Source organism: Ornithodoros turicata, chromosome 2, assembly GCF_037126465.1.
Source record: "Ornithodoros turicata isolate Travis chromosome 2, ASM3712646v1, whole genome shotgun sequence".
NCBI classification, from domain to species: Eukaryota; Metazoa; Arthropoda; class Arachnida; order Ixodida; family Argasidae; genus Ornithodoros; species Ornithodoros turicata.
In genome coordinates, this window is record NC_088202.1 from 106078571 (window position 1) to 106103371 (window position 24801).

The 24801-nt window shown below is 47.2% G+C and overlaps 1 protein-coding gene across 1 annotated transcript in view; it reads left to right on the forward strand.

The window, feature by feature from the left end:
• The window catches only part of LOC135385917 (protein artichoke-like), a 230301-nt gene that overhangs the window by 203061 nt on the left and 2439 nt on the right, over positions 1 to 24801 (forward strand). The window contains exon 3 of the mRNA XM_064615542.1: positions 19418 to 22761. Coding sequence (XP_064471612.1) covers positions 19434 to 22761 — 3328 coding nt within the window. The 5' untranslated portion in view covers positions 19418 to 19433. The remainder of the gene's footprint in view (positions 1 to 19417; positions 22762 to 24801) is intronic.

Genomic DNA, 24801 nt, shown 5'->3' on the forward strand with positions numbered 1-24801 from the left:
CCCATTTTTCATCCTACTTTGGCGCTATAGAAAAGGATCGAGAAAGGGCCTCAAAATGTCCCTCCCGTCTGTCGATCCCTATTGCGCTGTCACCGACGACATCTGCCCGTCCTATTGGCTATTCGAAAACTCGCTATACACAAGGGCCAATCGACAACACACAGGGGCACATTGCCAAAGATCTCTATTTCTTGGCGTTATTTCAGCTCTAGGAAGAAAAAAAAAACAGATGAGGTTGCGAATGACATGTAGAGGGCGCAAGTGAAAGAAAATAATTCGGCCAAGTACGTATTTAGCTGGTACAGCACGTAATGTATGTGCTGAGTCTCACGCCGTGTTTCCAAACTATAAGTTCGAAGTGCTCAGATACAGAGAAATATGCTAGAAGTAATGCAAAATTATTTTTAATTAGATTTTAGAAAAAATATCGTGTACGCACAGAAACAAAATGATCTACATCTGCTTAACATGGAGAGAAATAGAGCGCCACAATCTTATGTCGTACACCGTGCCAATCCGGACCAATGATTGCTGGACACAGATTGACCTCCAGTGGCTGCACCCAGGCTGGCATGGATACCATAACGGATGCAAAAATGAATCAGACGCTTAGCGTGCGCTCCGAGCCTAAAGGAATGGTGAGACTTGTGCAGAGGACTTGTGTCCCACTTATTCGTGAGCAGCCACCAACAAATGCAAAAACACGCAAACCTTGTGCAAAGCGAGAGCAACTTACTCACCTTGTTAAGAACAACAAATCAAGCAGGTTGACACAGCTCAATGTCCCTCCCCCTTACATACACAGACACAGCAAAACAACTAACAGTTCCATTCTGCCCTAAAGGTTCACGAGAACATATCGAGAGGAGCACGTTGAGCTAGGAAACAAAGTGACAGACATGGGGTTCTTCGATCTCACCTGGAGATGGACATTCACTGCAGTCTTGTAGTGCACGCCATAAACAACAGCAACAACAAAAAACACGTCTCCATGTTCGGTCGACAAGTACATGCATTGTACACTTAACAAACAGACAGAACGAAGCACATTTATGTACAAGTCATAACGAATATGTACAACAACGGAAGTTTTACATAGAATAATATCCTTTCTAGCACCACCGTCTAATATAAATCCCTACTCGTCTCATACATGCTCAGAACGATCACTTTGGAATATGGTGAGGATGGTTCTTAATCCCGTAATCAAGTTTGCGAAGTCTCCTGCCGAAACCAAGCCTCGATTGGTCTTCTCCTGTTTTCTGACTTTTCGTCAAAAAATTCGATGAAACGATCCGCCCACCACTATTCACGTCGTCAACTAGCGTGTTGCTATAGGTGGACGTGTCGTTTCTATCGGAACGACTTCCACTAAAGCCGCTCATGTTGACGGGCACCAAGATGCCTCTCCACATACCATGGAGCTGGGACCGCCCCTCCTCTCGACTGGACACCGCTTCTGCAGTCACGTTCATAGGGTCCCACTGTAAAAACTCTTCCGTAGAGTGAAGCTGCTGAGAGGAGTTCTCGGCCGTTGTCTGTTTAGATGGCGTCGTGTTACCGCGCACAGCTATCAAGCGATGAACGCCGTCGGGTAGACCAATGTCAATACTGATCCGGCCAGCGATATCGTCCGAAAGCTCTACTTTCACGTCTGTTTGGCCAAGCAGCTCAGAACCGTTCGGGGAGGACAGGTGCACTGTGGATCCGTTCTGAATGGCAGTAAAGTTGAACCTGGAGTAGTCCATGAGAAATGTGCTCCTGTTGTTTCTCACCATGTAGAGGAGCACGACGAGGGCGCCAACGACGCCGACGCCTCCGAAGGTTACGCAGAACTTTAGTCTACGGCCGCGTAGCACAGGAGCCCTATGCCGTATGGCAGTGTCTGGAGTGTGGATCTGCAGGTCATCGTTCATGGCACTGCTTGTGGGTGCGGTTGCGCGCTTTTACGATTTGGAATGGGGCACACTTCCTCGTTGTCTTCGATAGCCAGAAATAGTTTCCCGTTTCTTTAGGAGACACACGAGATGCTCTGCAATTGCGGAACCCATTTACCTCTTGCTATCCCCTCCGAAGCGGTACAGTTTAGATCGGAGTGGATAATCACTGAGCTTAAAGACATGGAAGGACGACCATGAACAGATCGCTGGCCATGTACAGGGTTCACCAAGATAAACATTGGGGTTTGTAATGGGAAGCTAGAAGTTTGTGTCGGGAAGCTAAAGTAGATGTTAGAGGACGTATTATGCACCAAAATTTTATATCGATACTGCCACTTGGCCCGTTTCTCCGCGGATAAATCGAGGAAATTGAAAAGCAGGCTATACCTGTGTTTCAAATCGGCATATCTGTGTGTGTGTTTCAGCTACTTCCGTCAGATGGCGACACGGTCGAACGCGGCGTTCCAGACCATATCGAAACCATATTAACGCGATAGCAGAAGAGAACAGAAACATCACAATTTTAATTCGTTTGGCTTTCGGGACGCTTGGTCTCTCTAGCATCAATTGGTTGGCCCAGAAAAGGGGTTTTTGCGCCTGTCTCTTGCCAATGAGGAAGTCTAAGGTCTTAGCAGCACATTAAAAGAAACAATGAAGAAGGGAGCGCTCTCAGAGCTATTCGTGAAAAGAGAAATGCGTGTTGCAAGTGGTGTATGACCAGGAGGCAGACTTGGAGGTATCTTGAGTACCGTACTCTAAATACTGTATTTTAAATACTTTTGTGGGTATCTTAGTATCTTACTGAGTACACTTCGTGAAAAGTATTTGTAGTGTAATTAAAATACTTTTTTATTATTTAGTACTCTAATTACTCTTCCCTTTTTGTCGAATATTCAGATGGGTATTCCATTTCTTTTTTCTTTCTTGTTTCGCTTTTTTTTTTTTTTTTTGCCTCAACTGACAACCGTTCACCTTTCCAGGCCGTTTCAAGGGAAGTCCACACTGTTATCATTTGGCTTGAAAGACTACATGTGTTCTGACCTCAAACAGGGCTTCTCAAGAAACGTTTCTCGAAGGAAGAGAGGACTGTCGTCGAATGAACACTTTGCAATGCAGCTACTACTGCGCGCAAATAAAGCATATGTCTAATTTGCAGGCATAGTTTGACTCTGCTGTGGCTGTTTGTTTTTTGAGTATCTTAAACACTTTTCATAGCATTTACTACTGTACTCTAAATACTTTCATTTCTAACTATCTTTACTGTATTTTAAATACTTTTTTGTGGCATCTTCTACATGTCTGCCAGGGGGTGAGTTTCAGCCTTGCAGAAGCGTTGCCGGTTTCGCATTACCTCAGAAGCCCAATAAGAGGGCTTTGGAGACGGCACTCTGAAACCGTTTTGACACGTATCCATAATTCCGAAACTAAGCTTGAAAACACTACATTGACCATGTGTGACCATGTGACCATGGTAAAACCATAACCTCAAACCTAACGGTGGTGTCACACAGCTGACCCCAATCACCATCACGTTTGCGTGGAAAGAGGCGCTTCCTTTGTTTCATCTCCTTGTGGAAAGAAAAAAATAATAGAAATATGCTTTTTCTTTTTTTCTTTTTTTCGTATCCTTGTACAATTTTCAGGTATATTCATCAGCTGACCGTTCCGTTTCGAGGGACGCATAGTGTGAGAGCCCAAATAGAGCCTCTACTGCTTCGATCTCGTACCTCTTTCCCAATATTTGCCTTCTCGCACTTGTCTTGTCGTGTCATTTTGCACTTGAGACCATGAGCAGGGCCCTTTCCACTTTCCCGTGAGACCCGTATATCGAATATGGCCACAGGGCAAGGATATATCTTGTTCGATTGTACCGGAAAGTGACATCAAACGCTAGGAATTGTGGTGTGCTGTTTTACGAATTTTGGATCGTGTTGTTTTGAGTAACTGCAGCACTGGAACAACAGCGTGCGCGTTTGGACACCAGACTACTTCTGCTGAATGGCACTCCCCGCACTCTCCGCTGCTTACAGTACGGTCGCGGACATGCGCTTGTCCGCTTTGGGACAGCTTGCATTTGTGATTCCGTGAAGTCAGCGGCGTAGCCAGAAATATATTTCGGGAGGGGTTCTATGGGGACTTTACATGAGAGAGGAGAATTTCCCCTCGTTTCCCTGTCCCAAATGCGCTACCAAAGGCATCCATTTCGGTGAAACGACTGTAGCTATGAGCGACGTGGACAGCATGAAGGGGCGGGAGACAGGGGGGATAGTATGCGTTCTGGGTCGACTTCAGGGGCAGCTGTGCTGACGTCTGTCTGGAAAGTCTCCCGGCTAAAGACACGGGGAAATCTGAGACAGCATGGGCGGTGGTAGGATTTGAACGCAGGACTTCCCAGTTTTCAGCGCATGACCCTGGAGCTACCAACAAACGAGCAAGTGCTGTACCTAGTCGGGCCATGCTGCTGGTGGTACAAATATTGATACTGGAAAGGTACTGTAGCGTTCTCTGTATGTTACTTAGGAACAGACCAAATGCCAGAGCTAGGGAGAGGCTCTGTGATGCTTGGTCGGTTGTGCCGTTTCATCTCCTCGTGATCTGAATGCCCACATGGCGGCATGGCCCTGGGCCGACTTGTTAAGGATATGCCTATCAGAGTGTCTGAGGAAGAAGAAAGGAAGACACCTAGACAGCAGCCTTCGCGCATGTTGCTGTTATCCTAACTGTTCAACTACGGGGGAGTTGCGATATGTTTTGCTTTCATTTGTGGCACCCTAGTAGTTGATTAAAAACGTCGTCCTCAGGCTAAATCAATCTGCTTCCCGAATGGGACAGCGACGCGCGTTCACCTTCTCACTCTTCCAACATAAATGCACGGCAGTTAAGACCAAAACACAATATGAGCCCAGCTCAAACTCTGACAGAACCGAAAAATTGGCATAATGCGTCCTGCGTCGTCTGCATATTACCCCATCTTTCAAAGGAAGTGTGCTAGACACCAGGTTCTCATGTACCTTTCGGAGAGCGTATCTCTATAGGGAGCAAAGTACCATCATTCAGAGTCTATTCCATGAGGCATCACATCGACGTGACAATACTCATATCGCAAAGATGAATGAAAAGATGATATGAAACCCGTTTTGCATATTTTGGCGGGGGTGCGTCGTAATGCCTGTTTTGATATCAAATGACGCTGCAGCTCTACATGTTTCGAACATGTCATGAGCTACACGTCTGTACGCACTGTGACACAGTCAGAGTTCCGTGTACAATACTCAGAGAAAATACCGGCTAGACGTTTTTTATAGAACCGTGAACACAGAACGTGAACGTGAACAACGCGTACTCACGAAAGCATTTAAGCGTTAATATTCTCCAAATATTCGCTGCAGTGATCCAGGCAAAGAACGCATCCTTCTCCATCGCACTACCAACCTTTCAGCACCACACTTAAGTGTCTCTAATTGAGCTGGACCTTCGCCTTCGACCCTACTAGCACGCCGCCTAGCCCCCTACTAGCGCCTACCCTAAAAGCACTACTGACCTTTTTTGGACAACGTAGGACTTGGGTCCTCACTGTGAGGCTCATCAACCACATCACCGCGAGCGATGAATAACAAGGTGACGCTGTCCAGTTGAAAGCATAGGTGAATAACAACAGCTTTATTTTGGCGATGAGGATTGGCAGAGCCGTATATTAAAAGGGAGTCTGGCCATTGGGAGGAGTCACAAATAGAGGCTCGACCTGTCAATCACAGTTTGGCTAGTTTGGCTCCTCTGACTGGTTTGCTTTTTACCAAGGGGGTCGCCATGACACCATACTGCCACCCAAAATGGCGACGAAAACAAACACAGTGAAGCGGGGATTTCGTGACAAAAAATTTTCACAGACTAACCTGATTTTACGCTGCAAATGTACATCCTAATATAAATTTCTCGAAAATCAGTTTCAACTTATGCTCATCCACCAATATCTAACTGAAAATAATACGTTTTGTCGCCGGTGTTAGGCCTAGTGAACACGGCGATCACAACGAAATCATAACAAAAACGGCGCTGTGCTGTACAATCTTATTTTTAACAGCTGGATTTCATGGATATAAACATTCTTGCCTCTTATATTCCAACTATTCATGTAGATTTGTTTAAAAATCATACGGACAACAGAATGTGTCCCAGCAGGTGGTTCTGACGGCAGCGGTACAACGACGGAAGCAGACGACCCATTTCGTGTGTCCCAACGTGCCTCACGCTCCCTAGGTGGCGCTTATCAAATTTGCACCAACAATCCACTACTTTTGCAGATTGCGAGAGGTATCCATTTCAATCCCATCCAATCCACTTGCCACCCAAAATGGCGCTGCCCATGTTGGATAGGGGGGCAAATAGTGAGGATAGGCTGATTGATAGCGCCCCATATTTCAAGACTTCATTGATCGGAAAGCTGAAAAAGTGGGTGGAGCTTCAGGTATAGGCATGACCCATTAATGGCCAGACTCCCTTTTAATATACGGCTCTGAGGATTGGGGTATAGTATCGCCTCTGGCGATGAAACACCCCAATCCTCATCGCCAAAATAAAGCTGTTGTTATTCACCTATGCTTTCAACAGGACAGCGTCACCTTCCGTAGATCAAGTCAGTCCATATGTGGGCTCACTTGGTCAACGGCCAGCCCAAAGTTTAATGACCAGATCGTTTACAAGAACTGGGCCCCGATCTTCAACTTTCACATAGCGATCGTTATCGTTATATTTAAAGTTCGCGCGCTCTAAAGCCGATGTTGTAGGCTCGCGCAAGAGCTTGTGGCGAATCACGGGCCGAAGTTATGCATTTAACGCGCCTTACGGGCTACTAGCTCGTCGTTGTGGTTAGCTTGCTGGCCATGTGACGTCGAGACTGGGAGGTACCCGGGTTCGAATCCTGGTACTGTCTGGGGTTCTTCTTGGGTTTTCCTCAAACGCTTTCAGACATATGTCGGCACAGTTCCCTTAGAAGTCGGCACAGGACGCCCATTCCCCCAGGACGTCAGTCGTGACGTTGCCCATCTCACCAACACAAAGTTGAAGATTAGGCCCCTGGTTGCCACCGATTTCAACTATTTTGACGGGGTTTTCCTGTTTTATTATTATTTATCCTGTAGGTTATCTGAAGAAAAAAAAAACTACCGCTACACGCCCTCGGATATTGGGCAAGCTAGAGAAGAGCATTACAGGGGGAGGTAAACATATTGCGTCCAGCACCATGTGCCGGAGATTTCCAGCGCACGTCAAAAGAACCCCAGGTGGTCCAAATTATCCGCAGTCCTAACCTGCGGCACGCGCAGCATGTCACCAGACACATAGGCTGACTCACGTTACGTGTAAATCTACTCGTAATCATTTAATATGCAACGACGGGTTCCTTTGTGCCGTCAGTTGGAGAGGAGGCATTTTCGGCGTGTAATGTAGAGGAAGGTTCTCTCCAATAGATATTCTACACATGAGACACGATACATCGTTACCAGAGCCGTTCCTGTTTATAAAGAAATGAATAAGAGGAAATATAATATATAGTTGTTGTTTCTTGCCTTATTTATCACACTTAGGTTGTCAGAGTAAAATTCAAACGGTTGGGAGCATCTAGTGTTCATGCCAAGATTTCGTGCAGAATCTGCTCTTCACCAGTACCGAAGTTCCTTATGTTGTGAGCATGCATGGTTTCTGACAGAGCCACTGTTACAAAGTAACCTACTATACTATAGAAGTAGAAATTCCTGTGACGACCTAATGTTCGCAAATATCGCAATCGTTATTTTCCTGCGCATTTAAAGTCCCGCGGAATATAGTTAACGATGGCAGGAAAGTGCAGCAAAATATGTAATTTGCAACGGACGAGCTCCACTAAGTCGAACTCACCCACCGAGTGCAATTTATTGGGGCCCTATTCTAGTCCACATTTAGCACAACAACATTTACACTACTGGACATCGATTCCGCACTCATTAAGAACATCATTTCATCACTCCACCATCGTTCTCAACTCGATGACATATGCTTGACCGTCAACGTCGAGCCTACCGAGGAAAGGTTTAATTGGGTTTCGCAAGGGCACCGACGATTCCCGATATTCTGGCGAAGTTTCATCCCTCCAGCATTCTGGCAAGATGGACTCCCATCGCATAGAGAACGTGCACCACGAAATTAGAGATGCGCGAAAAGTTCCTAAACGTCCCTCCTAGCGAACTCGCGAATTATTGGGATGGCGAAATTAACCAATTTCTACTGTATATAGACTAATCGAGAACATTGCGCATTCAAGCGCGTAAAGAGCTCCGCTGGGCTACCCCGTGTGCATGGAAACAAAATGATTCGAGGCTCACTTCAAGCACGGCTTTGCGAAAGCTCCGAGACTTCGCTAAGATTCAAAACACCCCCGACGCCACATATAGGCATTTTTCTCCATTTGCCATCCTTTAACTGCGTTTTTGCTCATACCCAAACATCGTAATATGGAAAAGTAACAAAATGCAGGAAGGAAGGAACACACCATCCCCTCCTCTTTTTCCGCCATTGCAACTAAAAAAGCCTACTCTTCTTTTGTGTATGTATGCGTATTTTTTAAACAGATCTTCACGTCGCCTTTTGTGCGTGTGCTATACTTTCTCTCGAGACTTGGGAGCGAACTTAGTCTATTCAAATGGTCTCGACAGTTTGAGGTCACTCTGATGCAAAAATTCCTTCGCTGGGTATTCAGGAATTGCGCCAACGCGAGACCGACGACAAAAGATGTCTTTGCTCTCTATACTTCACCCAAGGTTTCTTTTTGCTGCTCGTAGTGTTCATGTCCCGTTTTCCAGTCGATCTGCTTTACAATAGCAAACGAAGAAGTGCAGCCGAAAACAAAGACATACCGCTAATACCTGATGTTATCAATAGTGTATCGACAGCAAAGTTCACACTCCAGGCGTCGGACTTTCTGTTACATATGCTAAGTCTGTGTAGCCACCGCTTCCGCCACGTCATTTGAATCGATAAAAAAGGGTAACGTGGGAGCAGTAGTCCCGAAGCGAACCGAATTCAACAAAAAAATAGAATTGGTGACACTAAGTGGCGTAAAACGTAAGGGCCAAATATGTGTGTCAGGTGCCAAATGTCTATTGGAAAGCATTTGGCCTTTGCGTAGGTGCAGTTCCACAAGGTCGTTTACATTGCAGTGAGCCGGCAGACATATAGTGAATGGCCCAGTTTACGAAGGTGGTTCAATAAGTAACGTGAACCAATTTAGTGACGAACAATGGAAATGAATATTCTGGAGGGGAATGTGTCATTTTTTCTATGTAGTCCACCCACTTTTCAATCAATGTGGCAACCACCACCTACTGGTTGGTGGTTGCCAGGGGTTTATATATGTATTATAAAAGCTACGAAGTTGTCCGAATGAGAACATCTGGTCCTTTCGGTCACCTGATACCGGACGGTTTTCAGAACACAAATCAGTTCGATAGATCGTCCGCAAAAAAATCGTGAAGGAACACCATTTTTTCAATTATTTTGTTCAGTGCGCATCTTCGAAGGCGCGTCTCTCCTTCACCTCCAATGTGAGAGGGTGAAGGGGTACAGTGCCGCCTCATGCGTCGAAGATGAGCTTTAACTTGCGGAAACAAAACAAAAACAAATGTATCGCGTGACTATCGGAACTGGCCTTATCTTGGGTTGCATTTTCTGTTTCCTTTTAATCTTTTTCCAGGACGCGAGAAGCGATAGTGTGCTCTTTCTCCCTCTCACATTAGGGGTGAAGGAAAGACGCGTCTTGTAAGAAGAAAAAGAAAACCTTATGTCAGGATGATGGGCGGGGACTTTCATCGCCGGAGGCGATACTCTACTCCATTGCTGGAGGTGAAGCGGGGAATGGAGGAATGGGTCCCGTTACAATGAGGATCGAAGTCCTGTGGCGTCCAAAGAGGCGTAGAGAGCCTTGAGGACAGAGCGTTGGTGAGCTGGATGCGGCCAGGGGCCAAGCAATTTTGTGAGGGAGAGGGGACGGGAGTCTAGTTCGTTGAGGGAGGCGGAGAGTACGGAGCGGGAAGGGTGGTAGTGTGGGCAATGGAGAAGAATGTGCTCGAGATCTTCAACAGCACCGCAGTGACTGAACAAAAAGAAATGTATCGTGTGGCTATCGGAGCTGCCCTTATCTTGGGTTGCATTTTCTGTTTTCTTTTAATCTCTTTCCAGGACGCAAGAGCCGATAGTCTGCTCTTTCACCCTCTACATTGTGGGTGAAGGAAAGTCGCGTCTCCAAAGATGCACAATGAACAAAATAAAGAAAAAAATGTGTTCTTGCACGGATTTTTTGCGGACGATCTATCGAACGAATTTTTGTTCTGAAAACGGCTCCAGTATCAGGTGACCGAAGGGACCAGATGTTCTCATTGGGACAATGTAACTGCAACGACAGACGGCCGAACAGTGCGGGTGCAACAGGTTTACTGAGAATGAGAAAACGTGGGTGGGTGCGCATGCATAGATGCGCACGTACCAAAAATCATGTCGTCGTCGTTTGTTCCCCCCCCCCCCCTGCGACGACGCCGAGGCCTAAACGGTCCCTGACGTTCTGCAGTCTTGCTCGCGACAGTGGCTTCGTAAAAATGTCTGCGACCATCTCACTAGTTTGCAGTACTGGAGGTCGATGACTCTGTGGTGAACTAGGTCGCGCTGATGATGACGAACGTCGATGTGCTTCGTCCTCGCGCTAATGCCCTCGTTAACCGACGGCTTCATGCAACCCTGGTTGTCTTCGAGCAAACACGTCGGCTCGTCCATGCTGCGGCCGAAGTCGGTGAACAACTGTCGTAGCCACAGCACTTCCTGTGAGGCATGCGCCGCTGAGAGGTATTCAGCCTCTGTCGATGAAAGCGCCACGGACGTCTTCTTCCTGATGGACCACGAAACTGGGCTTCCTCCTAATGAAGTAGCCGCTTGTTGATCTACGGTCCCTGATGTCACCTGCCCAGTCTGCGTCTGCGTAGCATACCAACCTTGCACCTCGCTCCCCAGACAGTTGCAGCTTGTAATTCAACGTGTACTTGATGTACCGAAATACCTTCTTAACGGCGGTCCAGTCGCGCTGGCGGGGCTTGCTGTCACGTCGGCACAGGTACCCCATTGCACACGCTATGTCCGGGCGCGTTGTCGTGCTCAGGTACAAGAGCTCTCCAACTGCTTGACGATAGATCTCGTTGCTCTGCAGTACGTCGTCATCCCCAGTGAGTTTCGGATAGTCCGCGTCCATAGGGATGGCACCGCCTTTAGCACCTCCAAGCTTGTACTTCTCCAGTAGGCTGCTGATCCCATTCCGCTGGTGAAGAAGAAAGCGATTATCCTCTCTTCTCTCAATCTCAATTCCAAGGTAGTGACTGAAGTGACCAAGGTCTTTGAGCTCAAAATGCTTGTTAAGGTCCTTCCAAACTGCAGTAATTGTTGAGTCATTTGGGTGGCATATCAGCATGTCGTCCACGTACAAGAGAATATACATCACCCCACCATCTACAGTTCGGGAATAGAGGCAGGGGTCGGCATCAGCACGCCTTAAGCCTTTTCGAGTAGTACCTTGTTTGCCTTCACGTTCCAGATCCTCAAGGCCTGTTCCGTCCGTATAATGTCCGTATAATGTCCGTATAATGGCTTTTTGAACTTGCAAACGAGATGCTCTTCCCCTTCCTGAACAAATCCCTCAGGCTGCTTCATATATATATATATTCTCTTCGATATCACCATTCAAGAAAGCAGTTTTAACGTCGAAGTGTCGGACCTTTAGCTTTTCTATCGCAGCGATGGTTAGGAGTACACGTAAGGTTGTTAGTTTTGCGACAGGGGCGAACGTTGCGTCATAGTCTTCGCAGTACTAGAAGTGAAAAACCTTGTGCGACCAACCACGCTTTGTAGCGTTCAACGTTCCGCTGTTTATCTCGCTTCGTTTTGAATATCCACTTGCAGCCAAATGGATGTTTTCCCTGCGGTAGCTGCACAAGATGCCAAGTGTTAAGCTGGTGTAGCGAGTCCATCTCTTCCCTCGCCGCTGTCATCCACTTCACTTTCTCAGAGGGAGATAGCTTCTGCATTTCCTTCCTGACTGGATCAGGGGCTGTCGTAGTCTGCGCGGTAGTGTACGCTAACCGATCAGGTGGAGCTCCTTTGTTGCTCCTAGCTGACCTCCTGGGCATGTTAGCTCCCACCTCCTTTTCTTGCGCATCAGCGCCTACACTTTGTTGCGGAGCAGGCGCTGGTGACAGCACTTTCACTACTACTTCATCGGATGGAACATTTTCAGCATTAGGGGGGTTACCTTCCGCAATAAAGTCCTGTGAACAGCCTCCTCGTCTTGCTAGCTTAGGTGGTACCGCCTGGGACTCACGACAGAACTTCTCCACGACTGGAGTCTCGTCAATAACAACGCTGCGTGACACCTTCACCTTGTTGGTTCCTCCAACAAGTACACAATATCCTTTCTGTGTTTCGCAGTATCCTATCAAGGTCCCTTCAATCGCACGAGCGTCCCATTTGTCGCGGTGTTCCTTTGAGACGTGCATATAAGCCCTACTGCCAAACATCCTCAGATATGCCAGGTTCGGCTTCTTGCTGTTCCACAGCTCGTAGGGAGTCTTGTTAACCGCTTTATTCGGAAGCCGATTGTGCAAGTAGCAGGCAGTGACAACAGCCTCACCCCAGTAAGTCTTTGGCAGGCTGGCACCGAACAGCATGCTCTGAGCGCTCTCGCAAAGGGTGCGATTCTTTCTTTCTGACACACCGTTTTGTTCTGGACTGTATCGGACCGTCGTCTGGAGTAGGATGCCAGTTTTTCGAAGGATTGCTCGAATTTTCCAACCAGTATATTCTGTCCCATTATCAGAACGCAGTGTCTTCGGATGCCTGCCGAACTTGTTCGAAACCAGAGCCAAATATTCTTCCACCCTCGCAGGAACCTCATCCTTGGACTTCAGTAGGTAAAGGATCATGTACCTTGAAAAGTCATCTGTGAAGGTAATGAAGTACCTGTTCTTGCTTGGTGTTAGTACTGGCATTGGACCACAGACGTCCGTGTGCACCAAGGCCAAAAGATGTTCCGCCCTTGAAGACTCGTGTGAAGGCAAGGAAGCACGTTTCATCTTGCCCTTCAAACAACTGGTGCATTTAAGTAGCTCGGTGCATTGCTTCACAACGATGCCGTCCGCTAAGCCTTCCCTGTGCAACCTCTCTACAGCTGCTGAATGGCGGTACCCTAGGCGATGGTGCCACACGTGAATGCAGTCATGGTGACTGATAACTTGCGTTATGTGCGCAGCACCCATACCTGCCGTCAAAATCGTGTAGAGGTCGTTGCGGATCTCACCAGTCGCGACCACGTCCTGATTCTTGGTCACGACGCATCGGTCCCCTTGGAACGTCACTACATTACCCTGTTGTGCGAGCCCCTTGACTGAAAGAAGGTTGCTCTCGAGCCACGGAACGTAGAGAACATTTTCCACTCGGATTTTCTGGAATTCTGATTCGTCAACTTTGCAATACAGAATGCCATTCCCAACGCCCTCCGAAGAGACATGTTGCCCATTTGCGACGGTAATGGTTTCAGTCTTCTCCACGTAGCTCTTCGTGAAGAATTGCCGGTCATTGCACATATGGCTTGTTGCGCCGGAGTCAATGTACCAGTCTCCAGAAGAACCGGTAGCAAACGCCATCTTGGGAGAGGATGACCTGCTTGATACAGCTGTCCGCGTTCGCTGCTTAGTACGTGTTCTGCGAGAGCCTTTCTGTTGTGCTTTCCAGTCCGGACAATCTCGCTTGAAGTGGCCAACCTTTTTGCACCAGAAGCATTCCGTCGAGGCTGTCGTGGCTAAACTCTTCGCGCTGTCCTGGGCCTTTGATCGAAGCGCTGATTCTGAGTCGCCCGTAGCGGCAGCAGACCCTTGCTTCCTGTTATACTCATCGACCAGCTTCCCTTTGACGTAATCTAGCGTGAGATCTCCGTCCGAACGAGCATCAAGGGCGGTGACCAGAGCTTCATAACTGTCAGAAAGCCCACTAATCAGAAGAGCAGCAACCTGGAAGTCGGTCGTCTCTTCTCCAACGCCGCGCAAGCGCTCCACCAATTCCAGAACACGCCGTATGTAGCTCTGCATGTCCTCGTCCCTGTCCATCTCCGATTGGTATAACCTCCTCAAAAGGTACAACTTATTGCTCAGGTTAGCCCTCTCATGTACCTTGAGAAGTTCCTCCCACATCATCTTGGACGACGAGCATTTGCAGACGTGTATTATTTGACTGTCGTCAACGCTTAAGCAAATGGTGCTCTGCGCCTTCTGGTCGCCGGCAATCCAGGCAACTGTTGGTCTCTCCGGGGCTTCATCTTCTACGAAAGTCCAAGTTTCCTCCCTTATTAGCAGCATCTTCATCCTGAATTTCCATGCCTGGTAATTACCGTCCGTCAGCTTCGCGACTGAAAACTTGCTTGCTTCTCCGATCTCCTTGCTGTCCCGAAACCAATTCGAGCACTGTGTAGAGACGACGCTAGTTCCAGTGGTTGACCCTGTAGAAGCTTCCCTCCTGTGCAGCGCAGATGTCAGTTCCGTGACAAACAACAACTTTATTTGCGACCTTGGGCAGATATCTGATGATATCTGCCCTGATTCATTGAAGGCGTGTGATCTTTACCACATACATGGAAGGAGGCATTGGTTGTTCCCATTCTGAAACCAGGCAAGCCCCCAAATGCCCTATCCTCCTTTCGCCCGGTGAGCCTGACAAGCTGCATGGGGAAACTGATGGAGAGAATGGTTTTGCATCGCCTCGACTGGTGGCTCGAAAAACAACATGCGTTCCCTCACGAAATGGCTGGATTTCGTCGCCACCGAAGCTCCATGGATCCAGTTCTCGACCTAGTCTCTACAGTTCAACATGCTCGAGCCCATCGACGGATCGTCCGATCGGTCTTCCTCGACATCAAGCGCGCATATGATACCGTCTCGCACATTTGTGTGCTGCACGCCTTGCGCTCGTTTGAAGTATCCGGTCGGCTCTTCATCTGGTTCCAAGACTTCCTTACGGACCGAACTGTCGCTGTCCGTACGTCCCAAAACCAAAGCCCTCAGCATCCTGTTCCTCAAGGAGTCCCCCAAGGAAGCATTCTCAGCCCGACACTCTTTAACGTGGTGATGGCCGGCCTACAATCAGTAATTCCTCGCAAAGTGTCGTTCTTTGTGTATGCAGATGACGTCGCCCTTTGGACAGTAGGAAAATCACGCCCGGCTCTCCAGCGCCGCCTGCAGCTCGCTTTAAACAATATCCATACGTACCTCACGCACCTCGGGATGGACCTTTCACTCGAAAAGTGTGTCGAGCTCCCTTTCACGCGTAAAGCTATGGCAAATTTCCCTCTTTGGCTTGGTTTAAAGAAGCTTGAACCGGTACGCTTTCACCGCTTCCTTGGCGTGGTAATCGACTCGGACATGCGCTGGGCTCGGCACATTAAACACCTTGAAACTAAAGTGCAGTTCCGTGACTCTGGGCCCATAACCTATGGGATCTGCAATGACAGACGGCCGAACAGTGCGGGTGCAACAGGTTTACTGAGAATGAGAAAACGTGGGCGGGTGCGCATGCATAGATGCGCGTACCAAAAATGATGTCGTTGTCGTTTGTTCCCCAACAGACAACTTCGTAGCTTTTATAATTAAAAAGTTAATTATTGAAAGTTAATTAAGGCATTGCCTTAGGAGTTTGTTAATGTCGTCCTAAGGAGTGCCCTTCAGCATATGATATATTGCAATTGATTTCATCTAGGAAAAAGTGATGTATATATTTTTGTAAAATATGTTCGCATTTAGCTGGGGCACCCTCTCTCTCTCTCTCTCTCTCTCTCTCTCTATATATATATATATATATATATATATATAGGTATATTAGGAAAATACGCTACAAAATTTAGGTTCGAACGACCAGGATGTTGTATATAGACAGGGAAAAAAGACACCAGGGACTGAAGTAGGGAGTGGGGGAAGTTATGTATTAAACTGGCATTAAAACTAAGGGTCTGGGGAAGTCTACGTTTCGGCGGAGGCTCCGCCTTCCTCGGGACTAAGACGAAAATAAATGTACAAGGTCCTTTAAAAGGTTACAAAAGTGTCGTCACAGCCGGTACAATTCCACTGGGAGGCGGTCGTCAGTGAGTCAGGTTCTGGAAGGTTCTTGGGTCATCGGTCGGGGAGATTACGTGTCAAAGCCTTGGAGTTCCAGAAAGGTCTGGGGTCGCGCTCGTTGAAAGCTTGCTGTCCGGGGTGTTCTTAGCGTCCTTGTGTCCAGCTGTAAAGAAAAGAAGAAAAGAGGCAGCGGCCAGTCCGAGAACACACAGAAAAAAAGTTATCCCGATATGCTTCTTACAGTTGATAGCACTCCTTTATCCTCATTTATCAGAGATTGCAATTTGTAGATCAAGTACGATTCGCGTTGTTCTCTACAGCGATCGGATGTGAAATTCGACTCTAAAATAAAAAGTGCGACATTACTAATGGAATGACCGGGTTGACTAAAATGGCGAGAAACCGGGAGGCTACCTTTTTTCAAAATATCCGATCGGTGGTTATTGAATCTGATCCTAAATGAATTTTTACTTTGACCTACATATTGCGTGGAGCAAGTTGTACATTGAATGATGTAAATAATGTTACTTGATTTGCAGTTGCCATTGACTTTAAGGGAGAAGTCGGGGTTTGTACTCTTGACCGATGCCGTGCTTTGCATTGATTTGCATATTTGGCATCTTTTACCACTGCATGGATGGCATCCCGCCGCGGGTGTTACGGTTTGGGAACTTTGAAGTTGACTAGCCTATCTTGAAGGTTGCGGGCGCGCCTGTAGGTAACTCGTGGCTCCTCGGCAAATATTTGTCGTGTCCGTTCAGATTGCAGAAGGATGCTATGGTGGCGGCGGAGGATACTGTTAATATTATACCCCCGCCTGCACCAAAGGTTAGAACAAGGTCTACGCGGTCGCCCTTGGGTTCGTCGTTGCGTTTACCGAATAAGTTCCTCCGATCCGTTTGTAGTGCTTTGGACAGGACGTCTTGTACTAGATTGGGTGGGAAATTGCGATTGACGAAGGTTTGCTCTAATTCCGCGAGGTTTTTGTTTAGATCATCGTCGTCCGAGCAGATCCTCCTGTATCGCAGTGCCTGGCTATAAGGAATAGCGAGTTTAGTGTGGCGTGGGTGGCAGCTGTTAAAGGAAAGGTACTGCTGAGCATCAGTTGGCTTTCGGTATAGGTCAGTGGAAAAACCCTTCTCGGTTAAGGTTACTTTTACGTCAAGGAAGTTAACAGTCGTTGCCGAGGAGTGGGTGAACTTGATGGCGGGGTGCACCAGGCTGAATGAATCCTGTGAAATCTTCTTCACAGTGTGGCCAAACCATGAATATAGGATAGAAAAATATAGCAATAAGAATAGGAAAAACCATAGGAAAAGTATACAGTATTTTAGAGAAAATTTTCCCTAATATACTTCACTGGCTTTGCACTGGGCGTTCAGTGGTGAGTTAGCACACCCTGACGGGAGGAATCGCGTGCTACGTGACCTTCTGACGCCATCCGCTCAAACGTTGCCTATATGTGCACTGATGATGATGGACAGTACAGCTGTCCAGTACTGGCGTGGCGACGTTCGAGCACTTACAAACATATATATCTATATATGTGTGTGTGTGTGTGTGTGCGTGTGTTTCGAAAGCACAGTGTTTCAGCAGAGAGAAAGTCTTCTTGCGGATGCGCACCCTACCATGCACGGCTTATTTCACATCGTCAGATGCAAACTTGCGTCCGCAAGGCCCTCACTGAGTCGGCTAAAGACGTCGGAGTTTGATGGCGCAAGGTCAGGCGAATATTGGGGATATGGAAGGCAATCAAACTGAATATCGCAAATGATTGAAGTAGTCATATGAGACGTATGCGAGCGGGCATTGTCATGCCTCCTCCTGCTGAACCTCCTTGCTGAACAGTCCACGGCGTTTTGCTCTTATACAGGGCTTCAAATGTGTCACTATAGTACCTTTTTGCGTTTATTATAAGCCCCCTAGGCATATGCTCAACAATAGTACCCTTGTGATCCCAAAAAAAGCTTCAAGAAGACTTCCCGGCATTCCTCCGACCCCGAAACGTCTTCGGTTTCGGTGACGAGCTGTGACGCCATTCTTAATTAGTTAGCCATTTGTAACCAGTTGTCGCGTGCTAGCACGTGTAAGCGGAAGTCACGAAACTCAACGTACGGAGTAGAAGGCCTTGCACCACCACCAGCAGAAAGAATATTAAGTATGAGATAGAGTTCGGAATTTTAATTGAAGTTTTAAGGCTATTTATTGAGCCACCCTCATACAATGCGTCCTTTGTCAATGACTCCCACAGTGCCTAAAACGACATTTTTTTCGTGCTTTTATTTATTTATTTATATTTTTTTTGCGATGGGGACTCTTAACATTGAAAAAAAAAAAAAAAAAGCTGCCGGAAATGAGCGATTCAAACCGAAACGGTGAAGCTCCTTTCCAGGGCGAGGGAATTGGAACTTGATCAAGAATGGGTGCATGGCAGTTTCATAAACGTAAAAGAGATGTGACATTTTATTGAAGTCGGGCAGTAGGTCAGCTGGGGCTAGACCTACATGTATTGCTAGTAGTATTATGCAGTCATATGTGTAATACTGGTAATACGTGTAGGCCTAGTGTGGAAGTTCTGAGCATGCACTTGAAATTCTCCATCATTGTTTACATACACACCTAGGAAGGTAAAGAGCGTCCGCATCAATTAGAGGGACAGTGGTAAAACGAAAAGCCCGAGACGTGCATAACGTCCTCTTCCGAAGACGACCGAATTTGGGGACGCGTTGCACTCGTGATTTCAACAGCATGGCTTACAAGCGAAGTCTCCCGAGTAACTTTGTACGCACTAAAGTGGCGCAGCACAAGTATTTACGAAAGACCAATAGGCAGCGTCATAACGTAGCCGCTGGTTATGCTCGGCTAACGACGTGAACGTTGGCTCGACTTGATGACTTTCTTTACCCACGGCTCGTCGCTTCTGCAACGCATAGTCGTTACTGTAGTCGTCATAAATGGGCGGAAAGAACGTGCCCAAGATCGTATCACTCCATCTGGAAAACAGGGGAGAAGAGGAGGAGTTCCGCAAAGTGCTGTCGTGGCGTGTTGATTTTGCGAAGGTAGTAGCGAATGCGGCGCGGAACAGCAATCAGCTCATGGCATACAAATGGATCATAATTTTCGCTGAATACCGAACCCGCGTGAGCGCGTCGCACATTGACGCTGCACAATATATTCTAAGGTACATCCGTAGCGACCACTTGGAACACAATTCGTATGCCGCACTATACCTTTGCATTTTACACAGATGAGTATACACAGATGAGTGATTAGTAAGCATGTTGATTCGATTGCTCATCTCTCTCATTTCAGATGTACGACATGTGATATGCCCCTGCGACGTCTCTTCGGAGGCGGCGAGCAGCCTTTTAGGATCGCCAAGCAGACTTCGCTCCCATTGGTGCTCCGACTGAACTGCCTCCTGGTAACCTTCCTGCTCGCACATTACCACAGCACCGGCGCTGAGAAGGTCGTCTGTCCGCCTTGGGAACAAAGTCCCTGGTGCCCCTGCTACCACTTCGAAGATGGTGTCTTCCTCGAGTGCCCCTCAACAAGCCCCGAACAAATACGCGCCACCCTGGCGGAGATTCACAGCCCCATCAAGTCGCTCAGCATCTACCATCTCTCTGGCAACTTCACAATTTTGCCCGATGGTTTTTTCCTCAATCGATCTATCTCACATCTTCACATCTCGTACACCGAGATCGAGACTATCGAAAGCGAAGCCTTCGTTGGACTCGAAGACGTTCTGGAGGCTTTATCGATTACAAACAGCAAACTCAAAGAAGTGCCTCAAGCAGCACTGAAGAACCTGAAGGCACTTCGTTCTTTAGACCTGGATTCAAACGCGATTTCTGACATCGAAGGATACGCCTTCTACGGATTGCAACTGTCCAGTTTGCAGCTTCCAAATAACAACATCGCAACTATCACCGAGTATGCGTTTGGCGGACTAGAAAATAGCTTAGAAGATCTAAACCTAATCAATAACAAACAGAAAGTGTTCCCGCTTAATGCACTAAAAAGATTGAGAACGCTGAAGACGCTTAAGTTGGTTTGGAACGAAATTGAAGAGATTCCGGACGATGGATACACCAGGTTCACGGCGCTGCAACGGATAGACTTAAGTTCAAATCATATTCGCGAATTAAACGACCGTAGCTTTGTAACTATGCCACGACTCAACTCCTTGTCGCTTTACATGAACTACCTAAGTGACCTAGATGATTCGTCGTTCATACATCTTCAAGAACTTGAGGCGCTAGATCTTAGTCACAACACGATCCTCTCGCTGAGCCGCCGGGTGTTTGCGCCGCTAAGAAAACTACGTACTGTTGAGCTCAGCTTTAACCACCTACACAGCATCGAAAGAGGGACGTTTCAGAACATGACTCTTCTACGCGAAGTCCTGCTCTCCAACAACAACATCTTACGTATCACCAATGAAACATTCATGAATTCCACTCAGATATCAGTGCTGTTTCTGCAGAACAATGCAATCACGCAGATAGAAATTGCTGCTTTCTATTCCCTCCACCATCTGTACCAGTTGCAGCTCTCGTTCAACCAGTTACGTACAATTCACCCTACGTTGTTCAAGAACAACCGAGAATTACGATCCTTGTCGCTAGACAACAATCTCATCGCTGACCTTCATCCAGGAACTTTCCAGGAACTAGTGGAACTGAGAGACCTGCGCCTGCAAAATAATCTCCTGAAACGTGTTCGAAAAGGTGTTTTTTACTCTCTGCCTAACCTTCAAGAGCTGCACCTACAAAACAACCGCATCGAAGCCATAGAAAATGAAGCACTGCAAAGTTTAGCGAACTTACAGCACCTCAATCTGCAAGGGAACAACCTGAGAGACATTGGCGATGTGCTGAGCAGGTATCCCTCAAGTCTACGGTCACTTCTCCTGAGCCACAATCAGATTAGCAACATGCATACAGACAGTATGAGTGGACTCAACAAAATGGAGATACTATGGTTGAACTGGAACAAGCTGAAAACACTCAAGAAGGAGATATTTCGGGACCTAATCGAGGTGCAGAAGCTGTACTTAGACCACAATGAAATTACTTCTATCGAAGAAGGAGTATTTGACAGGATGGTGAAACTGACGTCTCTAAACCTCGAGCACAATAATCTGAACCACGTCAGCACGGACATGTTCAGAGGGGTTGAAAAACTCGAAGAATTATACCTCTCTCACAACCATATCATGGACATCGAACCACAAACATTTCAGTCATTGAAGAGCTTGAAAATATTGCACATGTCTCACAACCAGATATATGTTATCCGGAAATATATGTTCGAAGGTCAAATCCCTCTGCAAGAACTTGTGCTTTCGGGAGTCATGGCTGAAGACGTTGAAGCAGGATCTTTTCTGGAACTTTCTGGACTCGTTACTTTGGATATCAGCAATAACAAATTGAGTAGCGCAAGAGTAGACTTCCTTTTTCTTCCGAGCGTGAAACACCTGGATATATCTGGGAACAACCTCACCTCTGTTCACGACAACATATTTTACGGCCTGTCCTCGCTGCAGACCCTCAATGTCGAAAACACGGGCATCGGTCCTCTTACGCGCAAGCTGTTTGAGCCCCTTACAGAGCTGAAAACGCTGAACCTCAACGGCAACCACGTGAGACAACTAGATGGAAAATCGTTCGCTACCATAAGCCTCGTAAAAGAACTGAAACTCGATAGCAACGACGTCGAATTCGTTCCGTCTGCAGCAACAGAGCAACTTTCTAATCTTGAGCACCTTTCACTGTGCCAGAACAAAATTAAGGTTGTCCACAGTAAGGCATTCAGGAAGAACGGCGCCCTGGTGAGCTTGCATTTTACCAATAATTCCATTGCATCAATAGTCAACGACGCATTTTTCAACTTGACCAAATTGAAGCAACTCAGCCTCGCAAATAATTCCTTGACATCACTTCCCATCGACGCCCTCTCTTTTTTAGGGTCTCTGGAGTCATTGTCGCTTGAAGGCAATAAACTGACGTACATTCCCAATGCAGTTTTCACGCCTCGCATTAACAAACTAAAGACTCTGAACCTGAATCGGAACCCCCTCATTCGAGTCCGCGAAGACTTCACAATAGAGGGTACACTTCCGTCTCTCGAGCAACTGGAGATTCGTCATGGAAATATTTCTATCATTGCTTCAAACGATTTCGTCGGTTTTCCCAACTTACAATCGCTGTCGTTGCGCCACAACAGCATTGTCAAGGTTTCGCCAGGAGCATTCATACCACTTCGACGTCTTGCGTCCCTCGATCTTGGCTACAACTCCATTGATATTCTACCCTCTGAGAGATTTCAAGGCATATCGGAGCTCAAAGTCATCAACTTGACCAACAACCATATTTCCGAATTACCACGATTTGGACCGGATTTACAACACTTGGAGAAGCTTGATCTCTCGTTCAATAAACTCACGCGCCTGCACGAGGGAGTGTTCAGCAAAGTGCACTCTGTGAAGTACCTGTCGTTCGCAAACAATTACATTTCCTGGGTACACGTGAATGCATTCCAGAATCTAAGCTCTCTTGCTGAGCTTGACCTGCGCAGCAACAAACTGGCATACCTCACCAGCACCGTGTTTCGACCCATCGAGGTTCGCTTGGCGAAACTGGGACTCACAGGTTCGTATAGCTGACACTGTATCACTATTGTGAGTGTTGATCTTATGGATGGAGTCCTGTGTATTTTTCGTTATTTGGGAAGTCACTGCGGAGTATTAGACATGGTAATGCTTGTTCTGATGCCTGACCCCAACAGCAGGCGTCTTTGTGCGTGTAACTGCCAGCATGTATCTAACATCCAGTGGTGTAACCCTTAACTTCTGACACAGCTTCGTAGGCTTGTCAAGTGTATTCTTGTTTCGCGACATTGCATTCCAACTAGAGATCTTACGCGGTACCTCCTGTCAGATGACGCACATCTTTGAGGAAGTTCGTGCAAATCCTTAAAGGGGTCGGGACACCTCCATAGATGTTGTTCATTACATCCTGTACGCATTGTACTGCACGCCAGAATACTGAGGAAAAAAGAATTATTGTTCTACGTGTCATACTTGGCGAGATACACGCCCTCGAACACGCTCCCGAGCGAAGCGCAGACGTCACAGAGGTCAGAGCTGCGTCCATTCCCATTGGCAGCCGTAAGCACGTGACTTCTCGTGCGCTGCCTCATTGGCAGCAGCACGCGCTGTGATGTCAGAACCCCCATGAGTTTCGGTATTCGCCGTGCCCATTTTCTCCGCTTCTATCGCCCCCTTCGCTGTGAAATTTTCAATACAGGTTCACATCCGTGCAAAGAACCGTTTTTTACGTTTATCTGGCATAACCTGAGATGACCTGTCTCAACCCCTTTAAGTCAACGGGGTCCGCTGGTGTCGAGCCGTCCAACTTTTGTCCGTCGAAATAAGCTTTGTCTTAATTCGTCTGGCAACCAATAACAATGCTGTAGTATAGCATGATTAGCTGAATTACTGACAACCATAAACTAGAACTATATTGACAACATTACCTCGGAAGTGGCATACTCGGAGACGCCCCCCCCCCCCTCACAGTTCTCAGTCCTAAGTTATGGCAGCAAGGCACTCCAGCTACAGTTTCCATGCTTTACTGCATACCATAGAAACAGTCAAAACGTTCGACGTCATTTCATTGTATTGTGCATCACCGAAGGTGCCGATGCAGCTTTACTACGATCTCGCATCCATCGTCACCTCGTAGTTATGTTCCACAACTCACGAGGCGAATCTCCCCATTCCTTATCATCATTATATTAGTTGTCGTTGTTACTGTGGACGTGCGTGCAGGTGTGTTCTTTACTGATCGGTCTCGCTTGTTTTCCTCTTTGAGCTACGTAAAGCCCCGTTGGCAAAGGCAACAAAAGCGCGGTCGTTTTTCTTCCCTCAGCGGAAACCTATCCGCAGCCTCCCTTATCTCAACAGGGCATCACTGCCGACCAAGGGTTCGCTCAACATCTTCCAATTTACGACCTCTTACAGAGACAAACGAAGCAACAAACCACTTTAAAGAGCCAACCCAGCGCATCGAATGAAAGAAAGTTGCTCGCGTCTGCGTTTTCCACTTGTTTCTTGTTGTTTCGCCCTGAAACGGCGACGTCTTTGGCCGGGGGCCGAAGTCATATCAGTGGAGCGTAGAAAAACCCGATAAAAGTGATCAGGGAAGACGACAGATCGTAAATGTATTTAGGGGGAGGCAATGCTTGAGTAGGAATGTATGACTTTCAATTGATCAGGTCCGGCTTGTGAGATAAGGAGCTCCACTTCGAAACGTTCTTCGTTCGGGATAAACGAGGTCATCTTGCAAATCAAGGGCACAGAAGTTTCTCTTCTTTATAGGAAGTGCGTGGAAAGTGGAGAAAGTAAGAGTGCATTATCGACAGTGAGGCGCTGGCATAGACGATTTAATCTTTCGGTGATGATTCTTGGTTAGTGCCCACTTGGGATGTGCAATGCATCAAAGAATTTGGTAGTGAGCAGATGGCAATTGTCCGTGCGTTCACGTCTCATAATAATCGCATGAACTGTAAGCGTTGCAGACGTTTTGTTATTATTGCGTTTGCCAGCTTCCTCGTTCATACTCTACACGTCCACTCGTTTCAAGTATAGCGGCGGCGACCAGTAGAAAAGACGAAGACTAGAATCAAAG